Genomic DNA, 17267 nt, shown 5'->3' with positions numbered 1-17267 from the left:
GCCTTGCCAGGGGAGCAGCCCATCGGCCCCATCATCCCCTTAACCCCCCCAACCCCAACCCTGGTGCTGGTGGGCTACACACAACTCATGTACCGAACACCCCCTATCCTATGTAACCCAGAAACAGAAACGTGCTTATTTATGCCAATGCCCATTAGCCCATTGCCATCAGCGGAAATAAGAAACCCTCATTGGAAAAGTGAGAAGTGAGTTGTGCGATTGTCCAATTCGTCTTCAAGAAGGAAAAGTCTAATATGGATACCCAAAAGACTGTCCTATCCAACTCCTTGGCTGGTTTTAGTTTTTGCTAATTCTTACTCTTCTTAAAAGAAATGAATGATATATGGATTGAAAGTGTGGTTCTGTACCCACATTGATTTTCCATCTCTTTTCTTATGTCTGATACTTGGCAGTGCAGTTAATTCTTCAGCTGTCTAGTTTCATTCACGACCAAAAAATGTCAGCATAATTGCACTTGCACGCCAGGTAGATGCTAGCGTATTTTTGGGGGTAACAGGAAACAACTGAAATATATATATATATATATATAAATACTACTTTTATTTTTTTTTTTTGGGGGGGGGGGGTCAATAGAAATAATTAGAACCAACTATCAAAATGAAAAATATTTGTTTTTCGGTAGTCAAAATGTGAAGGCCGCAACACAAGCTCCCCCCACTTTCACAACACAGGCATGACCTTTTATGGATGCTAATACTACAAGAAACAGCTAATTTATGCAACAAAAAATATGCTCAAAGCCAGACACACGAAAGATCAACCATTCCCTTGATCTCATGAAATTTCAGCAAAAATTGGTGTCCACTTGAAAAGGAAAAAGAGAGAAAATCTAAGAAATAATGCAAACAATGCAATCCTCTGATCTGTGTTTTACTCGCGGACTTTTTGAATTCCTACCCAACGGGCATAGTCCACCCACCTGTTCAAACAAAGCATCTCTGTTAGTGAGAAACTGCAAAAAAGAGCCTCAAATCGGTTGTGATGAAATTTCAGAAGTAAGATTTTCTTACATCAAAGACCCCAAGTATGTGTTGCCTGTCCGGACTGCAAAGCAGATTGCACTCAGTAAAAGCTTGTGGTGGTGTAACAAGGGTTCCAAAATCCGTTGTTCAATAACACCAGCCAGTACTTGGTACCTGTTGAACAAAAAATGTATATATAATCAGCTCTATAAACTACAACTACAAAGGAATCAACCACAAATCCATTATAACTGAGCATTTCCTGGAACCCAGACCATTCTTATGTCACGTGATGAATATGTACCCATACATATAGTGCCTGCTTCTGGCAGGCTTTAAACCAGCCACCTTCAGCTAGGAGTCTGTCATAGCTATGTCCTAGGACCATTAGCTTTGGAATCAAGTCCAATTGTGTTAGATCATAATCTGTACCTGATGCATATCCACATCCAGGTGCAGCTAAATTATATATTTGCCTATGCCTCTCTGGATGTACATGGACAGTCTTCAAGGCAGGAAATATATCCCCTTACAAGTTTACAATCATTTCTAATAATACACTGAAAAAATCCACCAATTAATGTTCCTTTTTACCCAATCTTATATGTGAATCATATCACATTGTGATCCTGGATGAAATTGCTACCCATACAGCAAGAATACGAGGTTTCTAGAACAAGGCCACATAGAATGATAAATGATTGGCAAAAGCTCTAACTACAGATGAAGGAAAACTGAAAATAAGGATTGCAAGATGACATAGCATAGATAAAACAAAGCAAACACAATGGCATTCTTCATACCTAAGGTTGCTAGAAACGGCCATATAAACACCATAGGCAACACTGGTTGATAATAAAGGGACATCCTCAGCTTCATCAGCAAAAGACTTGTCAACAGTCTTTCTTGCATTTATCAAGGCATTGGTTACACCTGTACCAACCTGGAAGAAAAATATTCAACTTTCATCATGTACTTGCATTTACACAATTCGAGCCTTAAATACCTTTTTATGATGTCAAAATGATCTAAAATTGGGAAAGATAAATAAAAAGGGTTGAACTTTGTAAGTCAAAGTGCTTTAAAGAACAAAATAATTATAGATAAGATTAAGGGAATTGTATCAATCTCAAATATCAGAAATGCACAGAAAGTTACAGCCATGTGTAATAGAGAAGCATTAATCACTCACTTTAGAAACAATATACTTTCCCCATGAATAAAATCCTGATCATGTCCAAAGAAGTTAACTTGAGAATCTAATGTAGGTAGAATAGTAATTGGATGAAGCCTCAACAACACAAACACACACATCAAAAATACCTTAGAATATATTAAAAGCAACAGAAACATGGAACTTAGGCCTTAATACAAAACAGAAAACATTCAAAGGACTTTTTCTAAATATTGGTTCCACAAAGAACACCCTAACAACATAACCATAAAGAAATGCCAACAAATATGAACCAAGGAGAGGTGGACTGGATACATATCTAACCTTAGGCATTCTTTTGCAGAAGTGGCTCCCCCAAAGATTTGAACCCATGTTCTCAATCTTATCACCCCAAGATTTTGTCATTGCTCCTAATTCTATGATAATCATCCAAAAGAAAAAGAATAAATGCTATTATGGATTCATTTGCAGGAGAGGGACTTCACAGACAAGAGCTGTATTCGTGTCCCCCCTCCATCTTCACCCCCAAAAAATAGGCTAGTGACTGGTATGTTTCTTTGGGGGGGGAGGATTGCCTTTTTTTTATTTTTCAGTAACAGTGAATTTTATTAATAAGAAGGAAAAGCTAAATTACAAGATAAGGAGCTAAAAAATCTTAACCTCCAGATACCCTATAAACCCGAATTCATGAAACAATTACAAAACAGCCCAAAACATTGAGTTTCTGTTCACCCCTTGCCTAGCTAGACCATCTGCCAGTGCATTAGCACTTCTCACTATCCATGTACAATGGATTTCAATATCCTTGGTGAGCCATTTGAATTTCCTCTTTTCGTTGCTGTATTTCCAGAGTGTAGAACTGTCCTCTTTTAGCCAATTTAATACAATTTCAGAATCTCCTTCTATGATCAGTTTTTTACAGTTCATTTCCTTGGCCTTTTGAATCCCTTCAAGAGCTCCTAGGATCTCAGCCCTCAGAGAATCACCCACCCCAATTGGATCAAAATACATAGTTAGCAGGTTCCCATTTTCATCCCTTATTACTCCCCCAACTCCGGAGGGCCCTGGATTACCCATGCTGCTGCCATCAAAATTCAGTTTGGTAAATCCCTGAGGTGGAGGTGTCCAACAGGAATTTGAGGTCTTCCTGATTGAGCTTAACTTCACAATCTCCTTCCACTTTCTGGCCATCTCATCAACTGAGAACACTGCAAACAGCTCCAAAGTTTTTAACCAGTGAATCACCCTAATGTGGATAGTTTCCAGAATTACTTCCAGGCTTCTCTCCTCAGCAGAAAATACCCTTAAATTTCTCTCCTCCCAAACAGTCCAACACACTGCAGCCCTACCACATCTCCACATGATTTTGGCCCTTTCAGTTAACCCGTTAGATGGAAGTAAATAAGCTTTGCACATCCGAAGGGGGAGTCCACCTGCAACCAAACAGAGAAGTAAACCATTCCCAAATGACTTTAACAAACTAGCAAGAAATTAATAAGTGATATCCAGACTCACCATCAAATTTACAAAGAACACACCAGTGAGGAAACAAGCAACTATTGGGTCTTTTCTTTGAAGTAGATCCCCTGTATTAACTCTTTCCAGAAAGGCTTCCCAACAGAAGCACCCAACCTTTGGAGGAATAGGTTGACACCATACTTCTTTAACAGGAAACGACATTCCAACAGGAGAAGGGGATAGAAGGGCCTTGAAGAAAGAGGCACAGGAATGGGAGCCCGAGGGAGTGAGTGTCCATATTCTACTATCTGACTTCGATGGCTCAATGAAGATCCCTTCCAGAATGGATAATAAGGTTGAAATGCAGGCTAACTCTGTGTCCCTGACATCTCTTCTCAAGTTCAAATTCCAACCGAACCCAGAAGGAGAATTAGAAGGAATGAGAAAGGAGGAAATTGGTTCATTTTTAAGGGTAGAGATAGCAAAGAAGCTTGGAAATTGATCTTTCAAAGAAGAGTTCCCAACCATACATATTCCCAAAATTTAATGAGGTTACTTGAGTGTAATTCATACCTGACCCAAGGATAGAACAAGGGAAAGATGGCTTGAATAGCTTTCCAAGGAGAAGCTCTTGTAGTCCTTGCTAAGATCCCAGAGTCCCATCCATTGCCTGCCAGCCCATGTATACTTTCCACTATCTTAACCAACAGTCTTTCTTTCTCCAATGAGAATCTCCACAGCCATTTCCCCAACAGTGTTAAGTTCCTAACCCTTATATTCCCAATTCCTAAACCCCCATCCTTCTTGCATCTACATACCACATCCCATCTGACCCTATGGTCCTTCTCCGCTCCTGGCTCTAAAAGAAAGTCTCTCATTAGTTTTTCCAGCCTACTAGCCACCTTAGCCGGAATCTTAAAAACTGAAAGGAAATAGACAGGAAGGTTGGCAAGAGTAGACCTTATCAAAGTGATCCTCCCACCAAGAGATAAATAATTCTTCTTCCAGTTGGCGAGTCTTTTTTCGAACCTCTCCACAACAGGGGCCCAAAATTCACCTTTCTGAGGATTATCTCCCAATGGTAAACCAAGGTAGTTTAAGGGCCAATTGGAAACTACACACCCCAGAATGTTTCCACATTCACAAACCTCCACCTCGCCCATATTGACTCCAATTATACAACTCTTCTCAAAATTTACTCTAAGGTTTTGACATTTGCTTGAAGAGTTGTATGGTGAGCTTCAGGTTTCTAATCCTATTGATGTCCCCTCCTTCACAAAATAGAATTGTGTCATCTGCAAATTGAATTCAAGAAGGTCTGATATGCCCTCATCCTTTCTTTTTGTTTCATACTTCACTTTTCTTCTCTAATACAATTTCCTGATCAATGCTGATAAAAAAAAATCCTGATCAAATACCAGTAAAAAATACAAAAGCTAAAACAAAATTTATATTCCTATCCTATTTTCCTTCTCCGCATTCTTTAGTCTCAATACAGAAACAATATAAATATGTACAGTGTAAATACATACAAAATACTAAGTTTTGTATCCTACATATTTGTATTTGTACTCATTCCAAACTGATCCTTATGTTTCCGTTTTTACAAGCTAATATGCTTCAAAACTTAAAAACATTATGAAAAGTCAACAGTAAAAAAAATTAATAGGACAAAGGATAAAAGCCTCACAGAAGAATATATCAGTTTCCAGAGGTTAAAACCACATAAAAGGTTTAATCTAAATCAAAGGGTCTCCTAAGAAAACTGATATACCAGAGATGCGCCGGTTCCAACTGCAAAAAGCTTGGCTCCATTACGCTGCACAAAAGATCCAATACCACAAGTTAAGACGATGCATTTGGAAATGATATTTTAAATATCTGTGATTTAATTCAATTAATACATTTTTCAAAAAGAAATCAGTAAAGTATATATCAACAATACCATTATGGCTCCTATTCTCTGTAAAAATGAATAGGATGTTCCAGCCAATGCAACCTGCAGACATGATTCCAATATCAAGTAACTGTATAAGAAACAGCTACTAATTCAATGACTTACTCCCCCCCCCAAAAAAAAAAAAAAAAAAAAAAAAAAACTAATTCAATGATATCTGTATAAATAAACAGTAACCTGAAAGGCATTATCAGGACAGCTGTGGAAGAACTTAGCAATAGATCCAGCACTGACTGAAAGAGGTGGCCGAAGAGAAACTGTGGGAGCAGGAAGCCAGACAAGCATAAAATCTGCAATTATGGCCATAAACTAAGAAACAAATTGCATTAGCTAGATAAATAAACCAGTTTTTTATCAATAATATTAACAAATAAATCAGTTCAGAAAATATCATTTCAACTAATGAACAAAACCCAGAACAATTATCAAGATAAGGGCTTTTTGTATGCATACAAATCTGTATGTTTTGGACTATTTGTATTTATTCCCCATTATTTTTTCAGATTCTGTATTTATACCTCCAAGTCATTAGGTTAATCATGCCAGCAAGGCTGCACCATGTACACTCTGTTTGTCAACTCCTTTTCCCAATTACAGTTCCAATGTTCCATAATTTTTTGCTTCCGCAGTTAGGGGGTCAAATTTTGTCTCATCATTGTGATGTTTGGTATCATTAAAAATGTTATTCCATAACCAATTAACAAAACTAAGATCTCGCATATTCCATGTGATTTGCAATTTTCAGAAGCTATAGCCACTTTACTAGAGACAGGATTGGGGTTTTCACAAAATTTATTTTAATTAAACCTTCTTTATGTACTTTCTTGGTTATTCAGAGTTAAATTGATGAATAAAGTCATGTTCTAATCAATATATTGAGATTTCCAATTAATGGTAAGGCGATGTATACATCTTCCTCTTCTTTGCCAATTTTTTCTTTTTTTCCTTCATCCCCAATTTCCCACCCCAAGGTTCCATATAATCCACCCCTACACTTCAGTCACCAAATTTCAATTCCTTAAAACCAAATCAGCCCTTTATAGAATCCCAAATACATAGCCAAAAATCTACCTACATATTCTTATATTCCCAAATTCCATTACATATAGATAACCATATCATGAGCACTCTTACTAAGTAAGCTATGGTCACTTTACAGTGTTTATTACTCATTAGCTTGAAAAAAAAAAAAAAAGAAAGTCAGGCAACAAAAATATTTTGAATCTTTTCTATCTTCACTCAAATGAATGAGAAACATGGTAGGACCCCCATGGCTTACTCAATGAGAGCACACTTGTCTGATTGACACTCTTACATACAAGTGATCCACATTTTTTTATATAAACAAAAAGACAATCATATTTTGACGTTTTAAACTGCAAAGGACCAAAATAACCAGAATCTGACACTGTGGTAATATTCAATGAGGTAATAACTATAGAAGTAGATTTTTGTATTAAGGGTACAAATGTGAAAGACCTATTGATGTAAGGGAATAAATAGAGAACTAGAAAACACAGGCTTCCCCCCTTGTAATTTTTCTTTTCTGCCGTTTGAGTTCTCTTTCCTCTGTGTAGTACTTCTGCTCATGTACTTCCGTTTTTTTCTAATCAAATCTGGTTAACTTTTTCTCAAAAAAAAAAAAAAAAAAACAAAGAAGAAGAAGAAAACACAGGCATCTAATACAATCAATTATCTATTCTACCAATGAAAGCAGACAAGTAAATTGTCATCCAAGAAAATTAACCTATTTCACACACTTCCTTGTGGAAGTCGGGTTATTGTAATAGACATTCTTCTAATACAGGACCTACCCCTCTAAATTAATTTAATAAACTTATATATGTCCTCTGCTATACAAGCATAATAATATTCCTGTAAGAACTTTTCAAGTGTCCAACAAAGTCCAGCATAAACATAACCAAACAAATTTTAAATTAAGAATTCATTTTCCTGTTAAGAAAAGGGCATACCACATCAGCTAAGACAAAATCCAACTCCTTCATAAAATTCTCTCTACGTCGGTCATACTCTGCAGCAGTCTGGAGTCATAACTCAAACAGATTATGATTTTATAATTGGAGGAACTTTAAGAATAAAATACCAGTAAAAAAAGAAGTCAAACAAAGAACACAAAATGATAACAGAAAACTAATTAATAAAATGCATTAATAGGCTTACATTTTAGAGCAAAATAATTATGGCACAGTCAACCTCATAAAAGGTACATAAAGCTAAGCTTAACAAGTGACAAAGGCCATTATCCAATGTTGGTCCCAGCACCCAGCTATCAGGGGTCTTGGGAGGGGTAGACTGGATATGGTCCTAACCTACACCAAGTAATGGCCCATAAGACTATAAATATACTAATCCTTATGAAAGTCATCATCATCTAAGCCTTGTCCCAACTATATGGAATTGGATAGCTATCTATATGAAGGTTAGGGAGAACTCTTTTGCAGTTAGAAGATTTAGAAAGAAGAGTAAGCACCAAGACGTTTTGCTAGATTGAAAAGGAGTCTTTGTGGGATTGGACCACACAAGAGGCTATTGAAACCTTGGAGGATTCTAAGGAAGAAGAGAGTTCTTGGTCTGGTTTTTTAGGTTTTGATGGCTTCTTTGACTCATTGGCTCTTTTTAAGGACTAGGGTTATAGGTGCATTTTCAAATTCTGGTTTGGAGGTATCTCTCTTGCTTTGAGCCAGTCTTGGGTGGTGAGTTGTTTTTTTTTTCCTTTTCTCAGTTTGTTTGTGGTCATGTCAGATAGGGTTGGTGGATTTGGACTTTTGTTTTGTTTTGTTTTTTCTCTTTTTCACCTTCCAGGCTTCCTTGTATCCTTTCTTTTTTGTCTATTAATAATTTTTATTTTATTACCAAAAAACTGGAGCATATCAGTCAGCGAGCAAAAGTCCATGCTTGAAAACCAATAAACATAAAATCTAAGTTGAAAAGAAAATGATTAGGTGTCTTCAAGACATAATTTAGTCCAAAATAACTTCACAATTAAGCAACAAAGCATCCAAAAGAAATGACATTCAAGCAACAACACAAGGCTAAGCTCATTCACCGGAAATTTTCATTCTCATCAGTTAAAATTACATATTTTAAACTTAAATTTAGACCAATAAACAAATAGTGACAAGGAAAAAAAATAAGTTGTTCAATAAACACTATTGAGAATACTTATGAATAGGAGGCATCAGTTTCACAGGTCAACTTTGGAAGAAGTGAAGACTGATGAAACACTATAACAACAAAGCATGCTCAACACTATACTCAAAATTCTACCTAGCAAGTTGACCTTTTTTTCAGAAGCCTGTTGACCAAATTAAATTGTAAAACATTCTTTCCATTGCCTATTTCAGCAATGAAGATTTATCAATACATAAGAACTTTTTTTGAAACCTACATAAGAACATATATACAGGATAGCAAAATCATCAATAATATGGCAATAGTTGCTTCAATTCCCACTTACTGAAAGCCTAAGCCTATTATAAGTGTGAAAATGGATATACAAGCATCATATATTTGCCACTTTATTAAAAAAAGGCTATTTTTCTGGTATCAGCTTAAGATGGTTGCAAGTTTCATTCTCCTTCTGTAATAGTATCCAAGTTGCAGTCAGGACAAGAACATCTTCATGGTATAAATAGAAATCCTTCATTGGGATTCCACAAACAACAGTCGATAATCTTGACCACAGAAAATAATAGAAAACCAAATGCAACCAAGTACATAAGCCTGACATATTTCACATATTTCATGCATTGCAATTATATTTCCTAAAACAAAGAACCTACTCTTATTGGTACCCGGGTGCAATTGAAGTTAAAGAACTGTCCATAAATGAAAAATATTTCAGAAAATTCAAGGATACCCCACATACATTCTTGGTAATCAAATACTAGTACCCCAAAGCATAGAACATTTGACCCCACCACCAGTTTCATTACATTATTCCATTTATTATCAGATTCAACAAGCAACTCAATTTTCCAGTTCCTTAAGGCTCCATTTGTTAATTTAAATAGGCTGAAAAGTTCTCAATTTGTAAAAATTGCAATTACTTTTATGCCTCTTCTAAAGCCGAAACCTTAGTTTAATCCATTTTTGCATGAAAACAAGCTCAGCCTAATCTGATTTTCCCCATTACAATTTGACTCCAAGACTTCTGTCAGCACAAGCATCCCCCTTATAAGAATGAACCAGTTAGAAGCTCAAAATAGTACTTTCATTGAAAAGCTAAACTTTCAAAACCAAGAAGAAGAAAGAAGCTTCAGAAATCTACTTCCAAATTAAGAAATTACCATTCGTACAGGATGACCCATAAAACAGCCACTACATTAGACGCATTACTGGTTCACAAGATTATTTAAAGGAACCCATATGGTAAGCATTTATGATCAACCAACCAGTTTATTAAAAAAACATAGAAATAAGGAATCTAGCAGAAGAAGAACACCAGCCTTAGTGAAAATGCCAACGCCGCACTCCATGGTGACCTTAGCCAAGAAAAGATCATCAGCCAACAACCGTTCCTTAAACCCCCCAAACTGAAGCAACCACCGAAATACCGGTGACTTCTCCAGATCAAAGTAGCGAAAAACGATCTCTCCAGGAATCCTTCCAGCCTCAATCGCCGAAGCCAGATCCGACGGAATACTATCCAAAGGCCTCCCAATCTCTGCTAGCGCCAAAATCGCCTCCGTCTTGTTCTTGTCGCCGGAATCTCCTCCTTCACCATGACCACCACCTCCTCCGCCACCACCACTGCAGTTCCCGCCATTTCCACCATTGCCACCGTTACCGCCCGAGAAAACTAAAACCATAGGCTTCCGACTCTGTTTCACCTGCCACGTCAACGGGAAGCCGGAGACGGCTGCATTGGTGGCAGTGGCAGCGATGCGGGGGGTAGTGAAAGGAGAACCATAGGATGAACGGTGGTTATTGAGCTTGGGGAAACCAACAGAGCGTGCCGGATTGAGCGTGGCGGAGATCGCCATGGCCGTCTCGTTCGATTGGTGGTATCGCTGTTATTCTCACTCGCCCAAACAGAGTTTGAGAGAGAGAGAGAGACTGCGTTTGGAGGTGTTGTTACTTCGGTGGTTGGAGGGCGAAGAAAACAGTGAGAGAAGAAGAGAAGAAATTGCGAACTACAAAAAGCACGCGCGCAGTTGCCAGTTGGGTTTCTTTGGGTTCCTGTTGGTTTTTCGGGTTAGGTCTTCGTCTTGGAGTCAACAGGCTAACACAGCGCCGTCGGATTGGAATCTTTTTGTCTAAAGATTTGATAGAGTAAACAATATTCTATAGCCACGTTGAGAGTTCTCATATGTAACCCATTGAACTAGAATCTTTTATATTCCCATCCTTGGGTTCTCCGTCCATTCCACCAAAACACAAAATGAAAGATTCTAATCTAACGTCTCATATCTAGGAAAGACAGCTGTGACTGTCCCCTACGAGGAGGGTAGGTTCAGGGAGGGTTAGGTTGGATTCTGGTTTTCCGACAATCAAGGAAGGTTGCCTGAAGAATGATAGTGGGGTCCATATGACACGTGGGAAGACAGCAGAGCTTTCCTTTTGGGTCTCTATCTATGAAAAACAAGGCAAAGATTCTGATCCTACTGATAAAAGTTTATGTAGCAGCGATATTTGAAGAGGAAAAAGTCAAAAGGAGACGGTAGGGCGAAATGATGTTGTACACAAACATACATTCATTCTGTTTTCTCATAACACGTGAACCGTTGGATTCAGATACATGCGTTCGTGATATACCGAGTTAGCGGCAAGGATTCTGAGTCAGACTCTCGATTCATTGAATTGACAGCTCCGAAGTTCGGATCCACTGTCCCTTACCTATAAAGCATTGAAACTCGTAGACGCAATTTAAATTGGGAAGTGGGATATCAGATATGTATGACATCGGAGATACATGGAAATTTAATAACGGCCGGGTCAGACCCGTCTCGTAAGGACTAAGGAGATCCACATCGTAAGTTGTTTTAGGGGCCTTCAGTTCAGGGTTGACCTGCGCCCAATCCAAGCAATGATCTTAAGGATCTGTTTGGGAATCCTCATGGCTAATTAGGACGATTAATTTTTTTAGATTAGGGATGGCAATGTTCTCGGCAAATAGTATATAATAGTGTTTATATTATAGTATTAAAATATATTTAAATATTTAAATATTTTTATATTTAAAAAAATCTAATTTTAAGTAATTTATTTTTTTAAAAAAGTAATTTAAAAATGTCAAGGATTTGACTCCTTATTGAGAAATCTGTCTTTGTTGGGGATCCAGGATTGAGGATCATTTTTATCCCTGATAGGGATCGGGGTCAAGGAAAGGGATTTGTTTCAAAGTCAGAATAAGATCCAAAATTTGGTTTTCATGGGCTTTCAACCTTTATGGTTGTCTATGTGTTGGTTATTTTTGGCACGTGCGTGCAGATCTACTATCTATAAGACACTATAACCACACATTGGAAACATCTCCCATAAATGATAACATGTAAGTACGGGAAATGAATGACCACATATATTATGGCTGAACATTGAAAATATGTGGACTTATAAATCATGGCATAGAGGGGTTAAGGGGCAGAGATGGAGCATGGTGCACAAGAGGTCCATTAACCATACCTTTGATCCTGTGCCTCCATTTTTTGAGGGATGTCAAATGACCATCTCATCTACCGAATCATCGGCGTCTTCATTTTAGGACTGCTCGAAATCCATTCCCTTAATCAGTTTTGAGTCAGTTCTAAATCGTGTTATTAATTATTACAGAGGCCACTGAAAAAAAACCAATAGAATAAAAGATAAATAAATAAATAAAAGAAAAGAGACGATGAAGAATCAGCTACTTTGTTTCTTTTCCATGATCTTTGATCATGACATGTATAACAAACGTTTGTTACCATGTGCTGCTTCATGGTTTGAATCTTTGGACCAAGGAAGCTTGGCATCCTAGTTATACTTCATTGAAGATAGCATATTTCGAGCCCATGGAAAGTAAGATCCACAGTTTCCACACTAGGAAGATCCACTAACAAGCCCTTCCAAACGGGCCCTTGTCTTGGGTTTGACCTTTAGCCTCAAGCATGTAACGTAAAGATTCTGAAGGCAACCAGAAGCCTACTTTCCACCAATATCAAACAAAACTTGGCTGAAGCATCAGTGAGGTATTCTTTTAACAGTTCTTACAAAAGCACATACGCAGATAGCCTCCTTGCATGACAAGGAATATTAGAAAAAGAACACACGCAACAAATGCATTATAAATAGTATGGGTCCATTTAATTTATAGGAATAAGGGTTCCAATTCCAACAGTTTGGTTTGGTGGAATAGCATTCCCCATTTGAAGAAATGGTTCCTCCCTCTCCTTTATGAGAATTCCATTTTAGCCGATTCCAATTCTGATTCTCGTCCAGACCAAACAAATGGAAAGAATAGACCATTCTGATTCCAATTCTAAAGGCAGGGTTTAAAACCGACCCAGAACTAGAATCGTTCTGGTCAATGGTTCAACTATCTAATTCGAACGAATGGCCCATTCCAATTGAAAAAATAAAATAAATAATTACAACAAAAAATAGTCAAAACCGTTGAATGGGTCGAATGAGTGGACAGTTCGACCACTAAAGTCAACGGATCGCTGACCAGTGATCAATGGTTTTTAGCTAAAAGACTAGGTTGAGGGTGAAATGGCACCAGTTGCCTAAATGGTTCTGGCCGAATGGTCCGACTGTTCAAGTCAATAACAATTCAAAAACACTGTTTAAAGGATTCCAATTCTAACTACCAATCAAACAGACCTTGTGTTCCTAGAAATGTCAAATGGGTGGGGTAAAAGGATCGAGGTCAAGCTCACCAAATGTCTGACTTAAGAAAAGTATAAAGAGAGACTTAGAGGTTAGCTCCCTCAAAATTCCCATTGCGATGGTTGTTTAATTTATAGAAGAACTAAAGGTCTTAGTCTTTTGCCTTTTTTAGAGCCTTGTATTTGCATCAAAGTCACTCGTGATTGGTGTTGAATAAGCTGCTTTTCATGAGTTTGAAGCAAGCTGACTATTTGCGGTGGGCGCCCTCAAAATTCAATCTTATGGTTAATAAGTTAATTTATGATAAAATTCTAGGGAAACAATTTCTCCCCTTCCCACTCCTTATAAAGAATATTGTATATGGAGCCAGTGCAACCAAATTTAATATAGTTAGATGTGATTATCATATTACATGGGTACATAATGTTTTAGCTAGAAATGTCACGATGCCATTAATGACTTAGTGAACGCTTTTTAATGTCAATTTCTCTTATATAGAATAGATAATTAGATACTACCTGAATACCATAAATAAATAAATAAAACTCTTGCATAAAAATATGATGGATGATAAACGTAATAAGAAATTATTTAAACATTCATAGTTTAATAATGGAAGTGGTATTAAACAGAATTAAACAGAATGGAATGGTATACATAATTTTTTTTTTCAGAAATAGATTAATGAAAGTGGTACTAAACAAAATGGAATGGTATACATATTATTTTTTTTTTCAAATATAGGTTTCTTAGGCCTGTGTAGCCCCTGAAATAGGTCAAATTCCCAAAGCTCTATTATTTAGTGTATCGATGATGACCCATTAATACGATAAGTAAGTATTACCCGATGCATGCATGATGACATTTTTGAACTTTGTTTCTATCTGCACTTAATTGCTCATTCGTATATAGGAATGGCAATGGTGCGGGTTCAGGGTGGGGCTCGTCTCTAATTCTTAAATTAACCTTCATCTCTGTCCTCGATTTTAATCAGGGATAAAGTTTATCCTCCATCTCTGATTCCCAACAAGGATGGGTTTCCTGTGGGGACCCGAATCTCCGAAATATTTTCAGATAATAGTATTTTTTTTAAATAATAAAAATTTTAAATTATAAATAATATTTTAAATATGTTTTGGTATACATATATATAATATAAATAATGTAATAGTATATTTAATATAAATAGCATTTAATATATATATATATATATATAATCGGGGGCGGAGACCTCAATCCCCATTCCCATCCTTGGCCCCATCAGATCTGGAAAATTGGGTCCCCGTCGGGGATGAGAAAAATTGTGATCCCTATTAATGTAATGACTGATCATCTATGCATGCAAGTGTAACCCAATGTCTTGAACCTCCAAGTTGAAACTGGCTAATCAGACATTAATAACAATAATTCTCATTTATCGTATTTATTTTGTTCAAATATAATTAATATATAATTTAATATTAGAGACATGTCCATATTTTTGTATTTTTCTTAACATTTTATTGGTTTTTTATCATTTTATTATTTTCATTTATAATATAATTCACACTTTCACAGGTGTATGACCAAGCACAGCTGCACAGGGTTCACCCACTCGTATGTCATAGCTCATTTTTACTATTAAAATTATAGTTATATTCTTTTATTATGCATGCGTCGGTGTACATTCATGCAACGCAGACCCAGAATTGCAGATCTATGGTTGCATGCATCACAACATCAGGCTTATCTTAATTCCATTTAAAGAAATGTTAATTTGTCATGGTCATTACCTAGGTCCTATGCAACGCCTAAAAAAAAAATCAATGATCCTGGTAGCGTGGTCACTGCAAATGCATATGAACTTTGTACAAGTTTTGTACACGCCAGAGGGGCGGCACAAACAACAACCAAACGAAAGAAACCATATAACCAAAAGACCCAAAATAACGGGCCCAGCCCAATGCCCAGTCTATCATAAGGCCTAGGCCCAAGAAACTGAAAAACACAAGATGCCGAACGTAATGCATACACTCGGGATCTATCCACAAACTGTTTCCAAATGCCGGTCTAGTGTCAAGTGGGTCGGGGATGTGGGAACAGTTGGGCTGTGTTTGGTTTGAAGGAAAAAGTAGGGAAAAGAAGGGAAATGTAAGAAAATTTTTAAAAATTTTATATAAGTTTCTCTATATTTTCCTTCCTTTCTTTATCTTTTCCTTCAAACCAAACATAGCCTTAATGGGTAGGACTGTAGGAGATCTTAGCTCAACACAACAATCAGTGGCAAGCCATTTGGGATCTCCTATCCATAAGAACCTTACCCACGCTTACCCACATGATCCATAACTTTGCTTGGCTACAAAAGTATCAATTCACCAAAGGCATGTTGGAAATTGTTGAAGACTGATAAATCACAATCAGCATCCTATACTGAGATTTGAAGCTGGTTAATTGAGAGAGGATGGTATAAATTTATATGATCCAGCTGAAGAAATGATCTAATTAAAGAGCTGAACAAAGTAACAAAAAAAAAACATAATGGTACTAAAAAAATGAAGTTTATGTAACTGTAACCAATAAAAAAGCAAAGTTAGCAAAGTTTATACAACTGTGACAATTATTGACAATTACAATATTAGGAGAATTTCAAAATCTTTATTTTATACATGTTTGAGAGGCACAACAATTGCAATGCAGACGAAAACTAATATTAAGGGGGTGTTCTTTTTATGGGTTTTGAGAGGGGGGAAAGTTGGTCAATGGGAATCAAAATCCCATTGACCAAAAATTCCATGTTCTTTTTTCAGATTTATGTGGGGATCAAGGAAAGTTTATTTTCTTAGGTATCACTTACCCTCCATCTCTTAGGTGTAAATAACTTTCCCACCGTGGGGGAAAGTTTCCAACACTTGAAAGGAACAAAAATGCCCATTGTAACAATGGATTTTTATGAATAAAATGATCATTACCTTATTTACATAGGAAATAAAAAGAACATGAGAATATATACTTATCCGGGTAAATCCTTCTTGAAAAACAATTACCTGAGTAAGTGCATTTACCCGAATAAGTAATTTACCGAAATGTGAGCGGGGTCTAAATATAAGACTTGCAGATTTTTGAAATGTGGGGTTTTATTTTAATTTCTATGCCTTCCTTAGATTTCTCTTTTTAGGAAATTAACAAAGCTATTATGATTAAAGAATATAGAAGTTGATGTTAGCAAAGATGGCAAAATGGGTAAATTGGGAACTTTCAAGGTGAATTGGATGAGGGTCCCACACTACTCTCATATCAAGAGGCCTTATTAATGGTGCCATGAAGGACATCTTGTAATGGCTTTACAATGGTCAAATTGAATGCTAGCTTTATTAAAGCGGGGGATACATGGCTGAACATTACTCTAGCATTTAATGATTCTGAGTGGTTGGCCACGATCATAATGCCCGTGTAAATGTAAATTTGTAGGGTGCAAATACATACAAAATATATAAGGTTTTACATTATAAATTTGCATTTGTACTCATTCGAAACTGAGCCCAAGGGATTAAGACGAAGGGTAAAATATTGCAAATACTCTATAAAAAGATGAGGTTACCCTTCGAGGTGGCCACGTGTCGATTGCTGATTGGCACATGTAACTTTGGTTGTATTAGAATTCAGAAGTATTTAAACCAAATCCCCATCTAATATCAGAGCCATTGCAGAATGTCCAAGAGAAAGCTGAAAACCACACTGTTGTCCATTATTCTAGCAGCTCTCAAGAATTATTCTACTTCACTTCATAGGCCAGTCACAGTGAGATCAATCTCATCAGGCCAAGATGATATATGCTCAGCTGAAGGCCTCCTCACTTTAGGTGATTCATTCAAGCAAACCTGATCAAGAT

The 17267-nt window shown here is 36.9% G+C and overlaps 1 protein-coding gene across 1 annotated transcript; it reads right to left on the bottom strand.

Moving 5' to 3' along the window:
- Nucleotides 1–600: 600 nt before the first annotated feature.
- On the bottom strand, nt 601–10754 carry LOC104589949 (protein RETICULATA-RELATED 4, chloroplastic-like). The gene is made up of 8 exons (XM_010248430.3): nt 10042–10754; nt 7546–7614; nt 5750–5881; nt 5561–5614; nt 5390–5434; nt 1787–1926; nt 1032–1157; nt 601–940 (listed from the first exon to the last, which is right to left on the bottom strand). Exons 1-8 carry the CDS (start codon nt 10576–10578, stop codon nt 892–894), a joined length of 1152 nt encoding a protein of 383 aa, XP_010246732.1. The 5' UTR covers nt 10579–10754; the 3' UTR covers nt 601–891.
- Nucleotides 10755–17267: the final 6513 nt, after the last annotated feature.

Source organism: Nelumbo nucifera, chromosome 7 (genome assembly GCF_055504915.1).
Source record: "Nelumbo nucifera cultivar China Antique chromosome 7, China Antique-T2T, whole genome shotgun sequence".
Classification (NCBI taxonomy): domain Eukaryota; kingdom Viridiplantae; phylum Streptophyta; class Magnoliopsida; order Proteales; family Nelumbonaceae; genus Nelumbo; species Nelumbo nucifera.
The sequence above is the reverse complement of the archived record's forward strand: the minus strand, read 5'-3'. Positions and strand labels throughout refer to the sequence as shown.